Here is an 18,639-nt window from a genome sequence, read left to right on the forward strand (position 1 = left end):
TGAGCAAATGCTGCTTCAGCTTCAAGCTTCAGCTCTTTTCTTCTGGCAGAGCTTAGAAGAAATGGAAACCTCCTTCGTTCTGACTGTTTGCTCCAAATCCCGGATTCAGGAATTCCTCCAAGAAGTCCAGCTCAGAGATCATCAGCAGAGAAAAGCCTGAAGTTCTGATGGAAAATGACAACAGAACATGATCAATATTATTGATCCACATGGAATCCAGAAGAAACTCTGAGGTGAAGACATGAAGACACAAGCTTCAGAGACATGAGAAGTCAGAGTGGATTCATTCTGGACTTTCTTCTCACATCTTCTCTTCAGAACATCTTTGTCTTTGATCCTTCAAATCTTCTGAAATCTGATCATCCATGGATTGTTTTTGTGGGATCAGATCCAGAGTTGCTGAAAGTTCTGCTGCCCTCTGCTGGTCAAAGTGTCCAAACAGCAGAGAGGAGATTCTCTGGGATTCATTGGAGTCCAGATTCTCCTGGATGTGAACAGTCTCTGCTTCTGGAACAGAAGAGTCCTTCTCAGAGCAGCATTGAGGATCTGTTCTGTCCGGCTGAGAGCGCTCCCTGCTGGTAGGAGACAGAACCACATCAGCTGCTTTTCTTTGGCCGTTCAGAAACAGTCTGGAGACTCTAAAAAACCTCCACTTCCTGAAGCAAACGGATGCAGAGCATCATGTTTGATCCTCTTCCTTCAGAAACGGCTCCATTGTTCCATCGCTCAGCAGTTTGACTAAAGCAGCTGAGAGTCTTGATGCAAACAGACCTCAGCAGCTCATCCAGAACGCCATGACAGAAGCACATGCAGCAGCACGTGCACGCTCCCAGAGAACAGCAGCTGATCCAAGTCCTGACTTTGAGGTGAGACCTTTCTGTTCTGCTTGGACCACACTTCAACATGCACTTCATTTCCCATCATTCCATCTGTCAGGAGAGAACAGCTGCAATCAGCTTCCTTCAGGAATGACTGCAGGTAGAAGGATCTTTCATTCTTCAGCACCACCAGGACCCACATCCAGCCCATCAACAGCCAGAACATCAGTGACATCAGCGTCTGATCTTCATCACATCATCATCATCAAAGGACCACCTCTACCTTTTTACAATCTGATGGATTTCAGTCTTTCTGCAGCTTCTCATCAACTGGATTGTCAAATATTTTCATTTTCTGTTTTATGTTTTAAATGTTGAAGAAAAATCTTTCCAGTTTTAAAAAGATGAGACTAATAAAGTTATTGGAAAGACCCTGTCTGCTGCAGGACCTGTGCAGGTGCATTGTGGGTAATAATGTTCTGTTTGGGATATTTGCTGGATTCTGGATGTTGACAGTTGTGTTGGTCTTGATTGTTTACCGTTGTGGTTTGGATGTTTGTTGTTATTTGTAGCACAGCTGAGTAGGTTCTTCATAGACAACATGTTGCTCTGCCAATGTGCCTTTGGGCCAACTTGATTGGTCTGTTTGGAAGAATAATCAGGATAAATGAGAGCCTCCATCAGATCATGTTTCTGCTGTTTTTCAGAACTGCATCTGAACCTGAAAGCTGTCTGTCATATTTATGCAGCCTTTTTCAATAGAAACTGATCAGAACTGCAGATTCTATTGATTTCTCCATCAGATTTATGTCTAGGGGTGTAACGATTCACTAAAATCTCAATTCGGTTCCATTCAGTGTCTCATAGGGCTCAGTTCCATACGTTTTGGTTCGGTACGGCTGTTTAACAAATCTGTCTGATATGAACTTCTATTTTATGAACTATTACTTTATTGTTATTTATGGTGTGTGTTTGTGTGACTTTTATCTTCCACTATGAAGCTGTCTAACCTGATCATGGTTGGTGATTTTAACATACACATTAATGATGACTCTGACCTCTTTGCCAGAGGTTTCAGTCTCATGGACTATATTAATTCTATTCAGCATGTGTCTGGGTCCACACATGTTAAAGGTGGAACACTCAACCTTGTTTTTACATTAGGTGTGCATTCTGACTCTATTTTTTCTGAGGACATTTTCATTTGTGACCATCATTGTTTTTTTTTTTTTACTTTTCTTTCTCTGTGTCACTCTTTCCTGCACATAGAGAAGTTAGCTCTCGCATGTTTAACTTCTCCTCGGCTGAGACCTTTTCTAACACTTTTAATCTACTCATCTCTCCGTGCACAGATGTTAATTCGTTCTTATGCACTTTTAATAGTTACTGTCTTTCTATTTTAGATGGAGTCTGTCCCATTAAAACTAGACTGGTCCCTGTCACTAAGGTTTCCCTTAGTGAAATGACAGCATTCAGCGTCTGAAACGATCTTACAGAAAATCAAACGTTTATGGAAAAGAACTCATTTACATGTTCATCTACTTCATCTGAAGGATCTTTTAGTTTCTTTTAACAATGCGGTTAGAGATGCGAGAGCTGCTTACTTCACTAATCTCATTTCTAAAAGCAGAGGTAATCCTAAAGTGTTTCTATTCAACACCATTAGTGATGTTGTGATGCCCAGTCCACCAGCCGTCCCCATCCATTCAAATGATTACTGTGATAGGTTTTTTATTATTTTTATTAACAAAGTCAGATCTGTGAGAAACTCTGTGTCACACAGCTGGTCTTGGTTCTGTTCCAGTTCTATTCCAGTTCTGTTCTGTTCTAGTCCACCTCGGCCTGTAATTTTAAACACCTTCTCACCTGTTTCTCTCCCTGAGCTAGTCAGAGTAGTTGGTACAATGAAGTCATCCTCTTGTTCTGTCGACGTGCTGCCAACATCTCTGCTCAAAGATGTCTTCCAGTCCATCTGTCCCTGTGTCCTGTCAATAATTAACTCGTCCTTGCTGTCAGGTCAAGTCCCTGAGGACTTTAAGAATGCTGTCGTCCTTCCTCTCCTTAAAAAGCCTGGGCTTGACTTCTCCGTCTTGAGCAGTTTTAGACCTATTTCTAATCTCCCATCCATGTCCACTTAACTTAATTCATTAAGCATGTATTATCATCTCAAAATTATATTACATTTGAGGACAGCACAACATAAAACTATTTTCCCATAACATTCATCCTCCTTTTTCCCTTTTAGTCTGTGCTGGTGTTTGTGCTCTGGTAAATGTCCGTGAGAGCTTCAAAGAGATCTGAGACTTGAAACATCTTGACCTTGGAGCACCTCTCCAGTAACAACCTGTGGGCGTGAATTTTCACACCAATGTCCAGTGTATGATCTTCTGAATATGCAAATGCAGGGTTCTTATACCAAGCCCATCTCCCTGCCTCCGTTGTTCAGACTTTGGATGCACCATGTTCATCTGTCTGCCCCTTTCGTGTTTGTACGAAGTAAAACGTCCACAAAAGATAAGTAACTGTCTCTGAGTCATTATTCATTCGTTTCTGTGTGCAGGAAACTGAAGGGTACGAACCTAACCTTTTATTATTTTACAGTCCTGTTTAGAAAATCAGTTTCCTCACAAGGTTGTTGTTACCCAGATTACAACTGCTCTCAACAGTCATATGGCATTTTTGAGCAGTTTCAGTCAGGTTTTCAGAGCTCTCTCCACTGAAACAGCCCTTCTCAGAGTCACTAATGACATCCTGATGCAGAGCGAAGCAGGAAAATGCTCTGTGCTACTGCTACTGGACTTGACTCCAGCCTTTGACACTGTTGACCATTATGTCTTCCTTGACAGACTTTTAAACCGCAGGATGTTTTTAAAATACAGATTTTACGCAGGTGTCTGGATTCACTCTAGAGTAGAATGAATAATAATTGTCTTCAACTTAATAAAGCCAAAATTGAGGTCCCAGTCTGAGCTGCTGACGGTGAATAAAAGTGAAACTCCTTGTCTAGTTTCATTACACATAGATTGAAAGGTATTGATCCTTTACTTTTTTACTGTAAATATTTGTGGCTTAGAGAAGATGAAAACCTAAAAAAGCTGTCCAAGAAAGTCAGAATAAGACAAGACAAGACTTTATTGATCCCCGGAGGGAAATTCAGTTGTTACAGCAGCCAAACAAGAAATATAGCAGTTAGAAAAACAAACAGAGAGTAAAAATTAAAATAGTAATAAAAGTTTAAGTAAAAGTACACTTCATAAATAAATAAGTAAAACAAGCAGCAGTTTTAGTAGTCCTAAACTGTGTCATTCTATAGTCTAACCGCTGCTGGGACAAAGGACCTTCTGTAACAAATCATGAATCAAAACAAAGTTGCTGGTTTTTTTTTAGAAAAAAATCATTTCTACACATTCAATATTCACTTGTGCCTCCCTCTAATTTAGTTACTTCATCAATATGGTATGGAGGCCATCAGCCTGTGGCTCTATGTACATGAAAGGAAAGCTCAGGTTACTATGGAGTTCATTAGAACATTGGGGTTTTTCCCCAGAAGTTTTAGGCATTAAAAACTTATTTTGAAATAATTAATTTTTCTGAGATATAGAACTTTTCCCCTGTAAAACAAAGTCTTTGACTGTGCTACAGAGGTCGCCCTGTTATCAGAAAAGTTTAGAATTTAGATTTTACGCTAAATCCTTACATTGTCAAGAAAAAGTCTTACAAGTTCTCATGTGTTTGTTGAGATGAGATATTTGAATAAAACTTTTTTTACATTCTTTACAAGAAAATGGCTTTTCTCCTGTGTGAGTTCTCATGTGTGTGTAGAGATGAGATTTGTGACTAAAACCTTTATCACATTCTTGACAAGAAAAAGGCTTTTCTCCTGTGTGAGTTCTCATGTGTCTTTTGAGATTAGATACATCACAAAAACTTTTTTTACATTCTTTACAAGAAAAAGGCTTCTCTCCTGTGTGAGTTCTCATGTGTGTTTTGAGACTAGATTTGTGACCAAAACCTTTATCACATTCTTGACAAGAAAAAGGCTTTTCTCCTGTGTGAGTTCTCATGTGTCTTTTGAGATTAGATACATCACAAAAACTTTTTTTACATTCTTTACAAGAAAAAGGCTTCTCTCCTGTGTGAATTCTCATGTGTATTTTGAGTTGAGATCTGTGACTAAATCTTTTCTCACAGTCTTTACAAGAAAATCGCTTATCTTCTGCATGGATTCTTGTGTGAATTCTGAACAGAGATATGTTACAAAAGGTTTTACCACATTCTTTACAGATATAACATCTTTCATCAGACCCAGTTTCCATGTAGACAGATGGGTTAGTAATTATTCTTGAGTTTTTACCAGACCTGATAGACGAAAGTCTCTCTTCTTTTGGAAATTGTTTGTATTTCTTACCAAGATGTGTCTTCTTGGGATTTTTTCTAACATCAGAGTCACACTGACCTGCTGACCAGTGAGAGCCGTCCACACTTTGGACATGACTTCTGTCTCTTCTCTTCCTCTGATCTCTGTTCTGTGAGTCTGTCTCTTCATCTGTAGTTGATGTTGATTCTTCATGTTGGTTTCCTTCTTCATCTTGACTATCAGTTACATTAAAGCTCTGCTGATTGTTTAGATCTGCTTCACTGTTCTCATCTTCCTCATAAGTAGGAATCTCCATCAAGGTATCAGTCCCCTGCTTCAGATCAAGCTGCTCTTCATCCTGACTGATGCAGAGTTCCCCTGGTTCCTCTTTCATCTGAGGAGGTTCTTGTTTTTCCTGCTCCTCTTTGGTCTGTGGACGTTCTGGTTCTTCCTGTTCCACTCTAAAGTTCCTCTGCTGGATACAGATATCTTCCTTTTCAGTCACCAAACACTGGGGGAGGGCTGCAGAAACACAAGTAGAGGCCCTTTTATATGTTATGGTGACTTTATGCATTATTAAGTACCAATACAATTTTAATAAAATCATTCAGAATATGCACAAGGAAAAACTTTTATAAAACTGTCCTCTACACTTCCCCCCTATAAGGAGAGCTGTTTCAGTCAATAACTTGTAGTCTGAACCAGCTAAAGATAGAAAAAAATATTTTTGATTAATTGATTTTTGATTTATTGATTTATTTCAAGCATCGTAGTCAAAGCAATAAAGAATTTACACATTACAGAAATGTTGAGATGCATAGTTTAAAAAGACAGAAAATAAAACAAAACAAAAAAGTCACTTAAATCACCTTTGCTTGATTAAATAGTGATTTTCTTTGTTTTTTTAAGGAAATGAAATTCCAGATAAGTAATTCATAAATGGTACAAACAGGTCTTTAATGTTATATAACTGTATACTCAAATTAAATCATGCTGAGATAAATAGGACAGATTTACTAGAAAGGGGACAGTGGGATTGACAGAAAATGTACTTTTAACCTGATTCTGTCTCCAGGCAATTAGTTTTTATATGAAATTAAAAATAGGAAAACAGTTTGAAAATCAGAATCAGAAATAGAAATACTTTATTGATCCCACACGTGGGAAATTTGTTCGTTACCATAGCAACTGATAGGGGAAGTATACGGAAGAGGATTAGGGCCATGGAGAAATTAAAAAAAAGGTCATAGAAAATTCTGACTTTAATCTCAGAATTCTGAATTTATTCTGATAATTCTGAATTTATTCTCAGAATTCTGACTTTAATCTCAGAATTCTAACTTTAATCTCAGAATTCTGAATTTATTCTCAGAATTCTGACTTTAATCTCAGAATTCTGACTTTAATCTCAGAATTCTGACTTTATTCTCAGAATTCTGACTTTATTCTCAGAATTCTGACTTTATTCTCAGAATTCTGACTTTAATCTCAGAATTCTGAATTTATTCTCAGAATTCTGACTTTAATCTCAGAATTCTGACTTTATTCTCAGAATTCTGACTTTATTCTCAGAATTCTGACTTTAATCTCAGAATTCTGACTTTAAAGTCAGAATTGTACTCTACAGTCGCATGTGAGCCACATTCTTCAGCACTGCAGAGTCCAAGGAGCTGCAGGAGTGAAACCAACAAAATTGACGTCTGTAAGTGTCTTTTTGCACGCTTAAGGTTTACCAGAGGAGGTCATTTCGCTAATGGAAGAACATAGGGTAAGTAAAAAGATTTTTTTTTAAACTGAATCTTGTAAATGAACGGGCAGCAGGCTATGCTAGCATTTTGCATCAGTCATACAGGGCTTTGCAGAGCTGGTGCAAAAAATGCTTTGTATGTTAGCATCCCCATTGTCGTGCCCGTTTATATCAACAACTGCCTTATAATTTCGTTTTTTTATAGCCTTCAGAAAATACTCTCTGCGCATGTCTAACAGATTGTCGTGTTTTACTATGCAGCATACCCACCGATCTGTAGTTTATACGTCCAACACAATAACTTTAACGTTCTGTTTTCAGCCTTCTCTTCACGTGACAGACACGTTCTCTCTTTTTATTATCTCATTGTTAAACAAACACTCTGCAAAAGACGGTCCCCGTCACAGAATCATAACCTTTCATAACATTTAATACAATACTATAGTTTTTGTTATTCTGTATCTGTGCGAGTTTAAATAAAGTTCAGGTGGGGAAAGTCACGTGACACCTCAGAGTAGCGTTGCGTATCCACGGCAACCACCGTTTCTTCTTCGTTGAACCGAAGCAATGTGTTTACTATTTAGCACCCACATTAAGCTATCGGCACCGCTGCAAACTTTACTGGGTACAGTTTATTGTTTTTTTTAAAGGGCGGGTTTTTTTAATTTTATTTTTATTGGGCGGGGGGTTTTTAAGCACCGGGAAGCTTGAACATTACGTCATTATGTACGTAGTTCTGCAGAATCGGATGATTGACTCTTCTAGTCTACTATTTTCTCTCAGCTGCATTTTCATAGTCCGTTCGGATTCACCTGATTAACCACATTTGTCCAGTTTTAGTGGGCATATAAATGGCCAACAAGTACATTTATGTCAAATGTTTGCACACAGCAAGAAAGAAAGAAGCTCCATTTATCATTTTTTCTTTTTTACGCTTCTGAAAATACTACTGGACTTGTTTTTTTCCTATATGTTCCCTGCGACATCAAATAAAACTAATTTCTTTTTTATAACTAATGTACTTTTCTTTTGTGCAGATTGACAGTGATGTCATTGCTTTGGAGGATCCAGAAATGACACTTCACATCCCTTCCAGTGGAGTCTGCAACACGTCAAAGCAGAAAAGAAGTCCTTTTGCTGATTTCTTTCCATCCGATGCTAGACTCTACATTAGACACTGGACACTTGTTTTTGTTATTTTTAAACACATTTATTTATTTATCTGTCGTTTTTAATGGAGCTATGGTAACAAAGTAATTTAACTTTTGTCGTTTTTTTCTTATTTATATGTGCGATAGTACATACCTGAGAATACCTGCAGATAACTGACATACCTTTTCCTTTTAATTTGAACTTATTTCTGATTCATCCTCTGAACCCATTTTGTACCTTTTGGGATCACGGGGCTGCTGGAGCCTATCCTGGCCTCTTATTTCTTCTGTGAAATTTAAAGAAATATGTATAACTAAACACATTTTTTCTCATTATTTTATTATTTACTTTTAATTTTCAGTATTTCCAAAACAGATGCATCAATTAATGGTAACTTAAGATCAAAAGTATTAAATCAACTAAATTTCCATTATATGATTTATTTGTTTCCTTTTGCAATATTCAGTCACTTGCATTACATGTGTTAGTTCTGACCTTGTAAATAATGTTAGCAACATCTGTTTAACTCACCCATGTGGTAAAAAAAGGTGTTATGGTTCCAATAAATTCATACAAAAACATTTCAGAAGAATGACCTTTATTCATACATTTATAATTTATAACATAGCAACCATTTATCATTTTTAAGTTATGCATATTAGGGATTAAATAAATTTGCTTCTTCCCTTCCCATTTCAAGCATTAGCTGTTTAATTTGTATTGTGAAAAGTAAATTACAAGGATGTATACTCAGATTGCGACTTATTTTTGTTTCTTTATATATGTGCTGTTCCTGTGTTGAAGGAAGTATGTTTCAATTGACCATGATTGACACAATAAACTCAAATTAATGTTGTTTCTAATAACTGCTTCCAACTTAGAATGGTCTTATTTTCAAAATAAACTTCTCACAGCTGCACAATGACGTACTGGTCACCAGGCGTGCCTCATAGCAAGAGGGCTCTGGTTCAAATCCCAAAAGGGGCTGCATCATCCTCCAAAGCGATGACATCACGGTCAATCTGCACAAAAGAAAAATTAATTATTAATAATAATTTTTAAAAAAGTATGGGTTTTTCTTGATGTCACAGTAAAAATATAAGAAAATAACCATCTTCTTAAGTCTGTGTAGTTCCATCTTTCTGCATGTCGGCCAATAAGACGATAAAAAAGATATAAAATGACGTGACAGGACGCATGAAAGCTAAATATTGTAATAGAGTCAAAATAAAGATCAGTGGCCATTTACAGTCACCCATTCTTAAAAAACACAACAATCTGTCGGATAAAAATGTATCCGTGTAAAACGTCTTTAAATCTCCAGAAATGAGATCATCAGGTAGTTGAAACAACTGCAGTGTGCAGAAATGCACAACTTTAAACTCCGTCCGTGAGACTGTTTGTCACAGATGTCGATAAAAGCATACGTAGTTTTAAAAGACGTTACAGTTACAAAATGCTAGCATTGTCTAGTTCATTAAAAAATTAAAAACAAATCTCTTTTAACTCACCTTCTGTTAACACAGTGGCATCCTGGTAAACTTCAGCACGCAACGAGAAACTTAAAGAGGACATTTTCGTTAGTTCCACTTAGCATGTATGACTCCACAGTGCTGCTAAAGCTAACTGAAGGAAGTAGCTCACAGGCCTCCGTGGTTCTGAGATTAAAGTCAGAATTCTGAGATTAAAGTCAGAATTCTGAGATTCAAGTCAGAATTCTGAGTATAAAGTCAGAATTCTGAGATTAAAGTCAGAATTTTCTATGTGCTTTTTTTTTCTTTGTCCATGGCCCTAATCCTCTTCGGTAGAAGAAAGACTAAGAATAATGTAAAAAAAAAAAAAAAACAAGAACAAGGAAAATGTGGTATCATTTAAAAAGCCATTTACAAAACAGTGCAGGTAAAGAAATGTGCAAAAGAAACATGCAAAAGAAATGTGCAAAATAGAGAAGAAGAAAAAAAAATGTGCAAGGGTTATCTGTTGCATTGTGAGTTACTGTACAGGGTTATTGTGTTGGGTAGGAAGGATTTCTGGTACAGGGCAGTTTTGGAGCTGAGCTGTCTGAGCCTCTTAGAGAAGGAGCTCCGCTGTTTGTCCAGGACAGCCTGGAGAGGATGGTCAAATACAATGTTTTAGGTTCTTGCCATTATTGACAGTAAAGATCCAGGCATGTATAGTAAATGTTTGACACAGTCTCTGAGGCTTATTTCAGCACAACACCAGCTGTGTAATATTATGAATATGCTGCTAAAAAAGTTACATTCACATGTCTGTTATTGTATTTATTTTATTTAGAAATCACCTCCAGGACCGAGGTCTGGGGCCCTATCATTTGGGGTCAGAAACTTGTCTGTGGTAGTGTTTAGAGCTGTGACGGTGTCAGATTTTTGATCATCGCGGTGATGAACCACTGAGGGCGGGTTGTCGCGGTTTCACGGGGCCTCCTCAAAGCAGCTGGTCGGTCCCGTATGCGCTCAAAAGCTTTCTCTCAGCGAAAAACCCTCTATGCATGACGTAACCCAGAGCAGTAGTGACACACGATCGGAATGACCGTTTACATGCTCCACAATCGGATAAACGATCGGTATAACCCACCTATCTCGATCGGAAAGAAATTCTGATCCGACTCTGACCGGGGCAGAGTATTCCGAATGGCGAGTTTACATGACGCATTTTCTTTCCAATCAGGCGTTCTTTCCGATCACCTTTGCCCATGTAAACGCGGCTAGAGACAGGTGCGTTGGGAGAGAAGGAGAGAACAGTGAAAGAAGGAAAGTCTGAACACAGGACTAGCAGAAAAAGTAAATTATCAGCAAAGATGAATGCGTTTAATGTCTTAATTATAATTCCAATCACGCACCATATGCAAAACGTAAAACAAAAAGTGCTCTGATGCGGTGATGAGGTCATCACCGTGGTGATGCGGTAATGCGGTTATCGTCACAGCCCTAGTGGTGTTGGTGGGTGTGTTTATGTGTGCGTGTTAGCCTGGAGGTGAAGCTGGCCGCACAGACAGTAAAAATGTGTCAAAATGGACAAGCTTGAAGATTTAATGTGAGAACTTGTAAAATAGAATGTGACAAACCAAAAGTCTGCATCTGTGTGTGAAAATCTTCAGCTGTAAAGTTTGACAAATAAAATCACAACTGACAAATTAGCATTTGCATGTGTTCATTAGAGTTACAACCTCAAATCAGTGATTTCAACTGCTTGAATCTGCTGCTGTGAATCACAGCACACTACAACTGAGTGAAATACAAATACATTTCAAAAGAATAAAATGTTTTTTTCCCCTGACTTTTAATGAGAAGTGATCTCTTGAGGTGTAAATGGAGACACGGCAGCGAGACGGCTGCCAAGAGGCCGTTGTTAATAAAGTGCAATATCCGAGGAAAGACCATTCTGTAAAAATCAATCATCTCTCGAAAATGAATGAATTTCTACATTTATATGAGCTGATAATAAAGACTCATCAGCATATTCATGCTACAATGAATATTTTGTGAGAATGTCATTCTTAATTTTATCATATATATTTGATCATATTTTAATAGAGATATTAATCATAATAAAGATGTTCAATAGCTCTGAAGATACTGAAGCTATTTTCCCCTGTACTGACTAAGGGTGTCACGATTTCGACTTTAAATTGAAATCGATCGAAATTAAGTCACAGTCTCGAACTTTGAATGAAAAAATGGAATCATCGATGCTGCCACACCCCCATGTTGCGTCTGGTTACTTGCCAAGCGGAAAAAGTGCTGCGAGTCTATTTGTTAATAAAGTTTAAAAAAAAAAGAAGTGCTGCGAGTAAACCTCTAACAGCCACTCAAAAAGCCTAGTTTAAAAAACGACAGCATAGATATGCTTTGAAAAAACTAAATTTTAAACATTGAGAATCAAATCGAACTGTGACCTTAGAATCGAAAATGCAATCGAATCGAGGATTTGGAGAATCGTGACACTCCTATTGCTGACTAATCATGACCCTGTTGTCCTACTTCAACAAAGATTACTGTATGTCAATCAATTCCTTTTTTAAAAAATATGGATCATGATTGGTCCAAAATGCTTAATAGCTCTAAAAGATACTGAATCCAACAACGTAATGTTCTGATTTAATCTTTGTTGTCAATAACAACAAATCTAATCGCCATTTAGAGCCAGGCAACAGTGATTAGTAAGGTGGTCTGAGTCACGTTTATAGGGCAACAACAAATGCAACCACGTTAAGCTAGTTCAGAGTCCACGCCCCCCCATCACTGAAAGCTGCTCGGAAGAAGCTGTCAATCAAACATTCGAGGTGGGGCCAGTGGGCACCACACCTTTTACTGAGGCATCTGATTGGTCAGTTTATAACTTGAACTTATTAAGAGAAATGTTTCACACCACGAATGTAAATACCATCTATTTAGAATGACTGAGTAACAGCTGCCTATTTTTCTATAGAGGTCTATTGGAGTTTGGCGACAGCAGCCACTTCCTATTTGAAACGGGGGGGGGGGGGTTCTCTATTGTCCAGTGATGATATAGTCATGCTTTTTAGCAAAGACTTTTGGACAGCTCCTCGTGATTTGACTACTAACTATAAACAGTGTTGGGGGTAATGAATTACACAGTAACAAGTTACTTTAATTTAGTTATCACATGGGTTAAAAAAAAGTTTTTCGTTTCCACTGAATACATTGAGAATGTCTTTATGTACCTGCTGTGCACGTGCATTAACCCAGGGTTGCCAAGTCCAGCGTAATTACGCTAACTCATATCAGGGGCCTCATTTATAAACGTTGCGTACGCACAAAAGAAGACGTACGCCACTCTCTACGCAATAGTTGAGATTTATAAAAAGCAAACTTGACGGGAAAATGTGTGGTCCTTCACGCAAGCTCTGACCCCGGCGTACGCACAAAAACGGGTGAAATGAGAAATGGCGACACCGTCGGCAGATGGAAGAAACACGTGAAAGTGAAAATGACAATCCTGCCTCTCATAAATAACATGAAGACTTCACAAAGCAAGTCTTACAATTAACAGCCTACACGAACACCCGCTCGTCAGTATGTCGGTCTGACGGAGCAGATAGGTGCGGGCGTGCGGACGGACGGACAGACGTACCAATTGTCCACTGGGGAAAGTCGTTTTCATAGTAAAATATTTCTTCATTAGCTATGGAATTATGGAAGTCATGCATATGCCTTTAGTTTGTTTTATTCTTGATAAAACAATGTATGGCGTATGTCTCAACCATTCAGAAAGCAACAAGAAATTACATTGATCAATTTCCCATTTCCACGTCGATTATTACCGACATCTGTAGCTTGTCAGATGTAATTAAATGGAGGGAAATAAAATGCCCCATCACAATGCGTAATGACGCACAATGGCTGATCTTGCGCTCTTAGAAGATGTGGCAAATGGAATAATTCGGAGTGAACGCATCTTTAGACAGCAAGAAGACTTGCTGGCAAACGAGGAAGAGGGGCTTTATGAGCTGGTTCAGACTTCCTCGAGCCGTCCTGTTGGACCTCTGTGGGCTTTTGGGCCCGGCAATACAGACGAGCACTTGGAGGAACCACGCGTGTCACCCGGTGCATGCATCTGGCGCTCCGGTGTGTCGGAGCGCTAGCCGTTTTTCATGCCTCGACTTTGATGTCCGACCATTTCAGTCAGACAACTCATGCAGTAGTAATAATATTTATTTTCACATCTTTAGTTTGCTTTCACATAGTTTGTTGCTTTCACATTCTTTGACATTCACTTTCCTTTCGTTAGCATTCACTTTCCTCTGAGTAAGCATTTTGCATTCCTCCAAGTAAGCATTTTGCATTCCTCCAAGTAAGCATTTCATATTCCTCCAAGTAAGCATTTCACATTCCTCCAAGTAGGCATTTCACATTCCTTAACTTTACATTTCACTTTCCTCCAAGTTAGCATTTCACTTTCCTTTAACTTTGCATTTCACTTTCCTTTAGTTTGGCATAAAACTCCGTGCAATTCCAAGAGACAAATTTCCATAAACTTTTGGGTAATAAACTACCCCCAACACCAATTTAATCAAGGTTGGAAGAAATTAAATGTATATCAGTATGTAATCAGATGAAGTGTGTTTCAGATGCATTCCATATTCAGACTTACAAGTATGACTGCTATGTGTGACCCGGCACCTTTGACCGTTGGGCCGCTCCCATTCGAGTACAGCGCCACGAAGGGAACATACTATTTATTGAGTCTGCTATGTGTGACCCGGCACCATTGACCATTGGGCCGCTCCCGTTCGAGTTCGACGCCAAGAAGGGAACACACTATCTGGTGGATCTGTTATATGTGGCCCGGCACCATAGACCGTTGGGCCACTCCTTATAGCGGCAAGTAGACGGCACAACTTAACATACAAGTCTGAAGCTTCCACTGGAATAATAATAATAAAGCTTAAGTGATATCCATAATTTAAAGCTTCCATTTGAGAACTATGAACGAGCTAACGCTATAACTTTTTGATGCTTCCATCCGGCTCATAAGATACGAGCCTAAGTAACCTCAAATTTCGGGCTACACGCATATCGTAACACAGCTCAAGAACGTCCTAATATTGAGGCTCCCACCTGGCAAATAGTTAATAGGCAAATAGTAATAATCTCCACGGATGAATTCTCTCAGAACCACATGAGCCGTTGATGTACCATTAGAGCTGAACGTTTGGATTAACGACCAAACATTTTCTGGCGGCCGGACATTCATAAACAAGTCTACATACATTTTTTCTCTCCCCCAAAAGGAGGGTGGAGCCACAAAACAAGTTGAGGGAGACTGAAGACCTGAAACAAAACATCGCAATAACAAAACCATGCTAAGCACAGAGAATTAGAGCCCAGAAAAGCAACACAGAAAAATCCAGAACAAGGGAACACAGGGGCCCGGGAAGGAACAACCCAGAACGAGAAAACAAAATGAACAGACGGCAGAGGGGGAGGACGCACACAGCAAAATACAGGTGGCCCAACAGCGACCGATTCATATCGTACCTCCAAAGATGGGATAGATTACGCGCCGCACAAACGCGAGAGACTACATAGAGGCAGAGAAGTATGCATCATAAACCAGAGATCCGTGCAGAAATAAATTCAGACGGGCAGAGAACCATATGCCTTCCTTAAAGTTGATTTATTTCAATTATTGTAGTCAAAACAATAAATAATTACACAGATTTACACATTACACATATTTATCAAACTAAATAAATCGGAAACCGAGATCCAAAAAACGAGTTGCGACCACGGAGCTGCAAAAGACCGGTGACGAGGAAAACAGAACAGAGAAACATTTAAAAAGAGAAAACTGCAAAACAAAGGGGGCCCAATAGAATTACACTAAGTCCAGCACAGGGCATCTGAGAATTGAAGTTAAACATGACAGATACGACAGCCGAAGGAAAACTGACACATAACACTTCAAAACCCACCTAAGCCAGAAGACGCCGCCGGAAGGAATGGAGAGGCAGAACAGAGGGAGCATCAGCAGAATCAGCCTCCCCCAGCCATGTACAGCGTCCGGTGGAAAAGATTACAGGGATGGCAAAGCCGGCTAAGCGCAAAACAAAAACCGTAAGGATCACAAGGAAAAGCTGCTGATGCAAGAAACAAATAATGAATAAATAAATAAAAATGGAGGAACTGAGGAAGACAGACGACACACAACCACGTCAAACCTGAAAATGTCTGAGTGGCCACCTTAGGACTGAATCAAAACAGAAAAATGGGGCTCAGGGAAGAGCCCATCACAAAACCCCCCACAAATCAACCATAAATCCCTAAAACCAGAGAAAAACAAAACATCAGTGAGTCAGACAAAACAGGGCCACGCACAACAGACACATGCACAACGGGAAGGAATTTATTTCCCTGAAGGCCAGGGGAACGCTCCTCTCATTTCTTACGCTCACACAGAAGAGATGAGTCTATACACTGACCAATCCAAATGCAGGTGAAACTAGCAAATGTACACAGCTTCAACAGAAAAGAAATAAAACAAAGCCACCACGACAAAGTCAGCACTGAATGATGGCCCACACAGCAGAAACCGGACCAGGCTCTGAAGAAACGCACCGTGTCTTTAAAAAGAACTACAAGTCCCAGGGTCCTTAGGGGCGTCCGGAAGAAAACACTGCACAGAAGCATGAGAGATGGCAGCAACGCCGCTCACCAAACATCCCGCGACCACGGCACTCGATAAGGCGGACACATCTCCCGATCGATCGCCACTGAAAACCTGAATGCTTCAAGACGCTTCTCCTCAGACACGCGCTGGAATACGCGAGGACCGCGGCTGGGAGAGCCGGGAGAGCTGTTAGCCCCCCCGTGAGAAGGGGGACCCACACACGAAGTACGTGGTGAGAACATCATGACGCGGAAGGAGAAGAAGAAAAGCGAGCACAGAGAACCGGCGAAAAACGCGGTGCTGCTGTGTAAATGAGGAGATGGACGACCCCCCCCCCCCCCTCTTGGGGGGGGTCGAACAGCTGATACGAACGTGGGAAGGACAGCAAGAAGGGAACAGCAAGCATGGAGAACCGGCAAAGAACGCAGTGCTGCAGTAAAGAAGGATGAACAACTTACACACCTGGACTTAAATAGGATGCTGCACAGGTGAGTTGATTAACTGACCCGCCCTAGGTGAGTGGCCTAAGTAAGCCTGCCTGAGTTGTCTGCCCGAAATGCTCCCCAAGGTCGCTCACTTCTTTTTTATTTCGGCCACGGTCCGAGGTTGTGAGGCTACAGCATTTGGCGTCTGCCACCGTTTGCCGCTCACGTGCCTTTTTGGCATTAGTAATGCCCACACTGTGCCCTCCAAACAACATTATTCTCCTCTTTTCCACCTCGCCAACGATAACTTCTACTTCACATTGAGTGAAGTTACGTTTTTTGATTTCCTCTCTGTGTTTGCCATGGTTTCGCAATCAATGAATATTAACTTGTGGGCGTTTCACTGACTATTAATGAGCAACTATGGACATGTCATGAAGCTGCAAAAGCTGCGCTGCATTTAGAATTGGTTGTGATTTATTAAGGGAAAGATGCGTAGGATGTGCGTGCCCACGGTTTTATAAATCTGAATATTTCTGTGTGTACGCACGTCCTATGTTTCATCCGTACGCCACTTCTGACGCAAATCATACGCAAAGTTTTATAAATGAGGCCCCAAGTCTTTTGGTACCGACATACCCAGAGTAAGCAAGTTCAGGCGGATTTCAGCCAGAGTTCAGGCTTAAAGTCAGGCTAGTTTAAACATGCTTCCTGGAATACCCCCCAGACTATGTTCTTCATAGACAACATTTCACAGAGGGAAACATCGTTTTTTTTTCGATCTTTTAAATCATCCGTTCCTAAAGGCCGACATGGAAAGTAATGTGTGTAAAACTTTAACGTTTTATTGAAAAGAAGTGGCAGTATTTATATAGGTGGGTGGGGTCAGAGCAACAGCACTGAGTGAATGGACCCCTTATGACCCTATTAGGGGAAAAAAGTCATTTTGAGAAGAAATGATCATTCAAACATTATTTTTTCCAAATCTAAAACTACAAACAGGAGACAGACAGATCAAGTGCTTCTTTTTGTCCCTGCCCCTGTGTTCCACTGTCTTTCCCTCTGTGTGTCCCAGGTTGTCGCCCCTGATATGTATTGTAGTGTTAGGAAGTGTGAGGTCAACATTTCTTTAGATTGCTCAGAAAAGTGTTCCTACTGGTTTCATGTGTTAAATTAGAGACTCTAGACTTGATGTTTGCTTCTTGTATTTTTTTCTTCATTGTTGAAGATTTAAAAAAAATCCACCTTGTTGGTGTAAACGTAAGTCTGATATAAGAAACATTAAAAATACACTTTTTTAGTATTAAGATCTTTTTCTTCACCACAACGTCACAGATTTCAATAAAACACCTCAAAATCAGGCTTTTCACAGCAATTATTAGGTTAGATTAAAAATAGATTCATTAAATTACTTAATAACAGGTAATGATTGATTAATCACACAATGAATGAATCTCATGACAGTTCTGATAACACTGTCATTATTCTTTTTTTTTTACATTTTTAAAAGCTACATTTTATAAATGATTGTCTTAATAGCCAGAAAGACAGAAATAAAAAGTATTTTGTTAAACAGTGAAATGGAACTTTGTGGCTCTTGTTGGGTTTTGGTCTGGAAGAAACTGGATCAAATGGTTCTTTTAGTGTTAAAGGTTCCAGACTCTTGATCTCCACTGAAGCTATGAGTATGAAATGTCATTCCACAGACAAACCATCAACAAAATGATCCTGATGCTGCTGAGGTTCTTATGGAAGTGAAGCAAATCTCAGCAGAGATGCAGTTTTTCTAAACTGAAATCACTGACATTAAACAGCCTGAACATTCATGGAGCTGAACTGGACACAGAAAAACCTCCCTGTTGTGTTTCCATCCACCAATGAGGAGCAGTTTGATGAAGATGAAGCTGCACTGGAGGAAGAATCAGTCCAGAAAAAGATGGAGAACAATTCTGACACTAAGCAGTTTTTCACTGATGTGTTCAGGTT

At 39.5% G+C, this 18,639-nt stretch overlaps 1 protein-coding gene across 2 annotated transcripts in view; it reads right to left on the reverse strand.

The window, feature by feature from the left end:
- Positions 1-3,932: 3,932 nt before the first annotated feature.
- The window catches only part of LOC144987317 (uncharacterized), a 406,167-nt gene continuing 391,460 nt past the window's right edge, over positions 3,933-18,639 (reverse strand). For both annotated transcript variants that reach the window (XM_078936659.1, XM_078936661.1), the window contains exon 3: positions 3,933-5,697. In XM_078936659.1, coding sequence (XP_078792785.1) covers positions 4,520-5,697 — 1,178 coding nt within the window. In that variant the 3' untranslated portion in view covers positions 3,933-4,519. The remainder of the gene's footprint in view (positions 5,698-18,639) is intronic.

The sequence above is a fragment of the Oryzias latipes genome, chromosome 2, assembly GCF_053564925.1.
Source record: "Oryzias latipes strain Hd-rR chromosome 2, Olatipes_Hd-rR_3.1".
In the NCBI taxonomy this organism is placed as follows: domain Eukaryota; kingdom Metazoa; phylum Chordata; class Actinopteri; order Beloniformes; family Adrianichthyidae; genus Oryzias; species Oryzias latipes.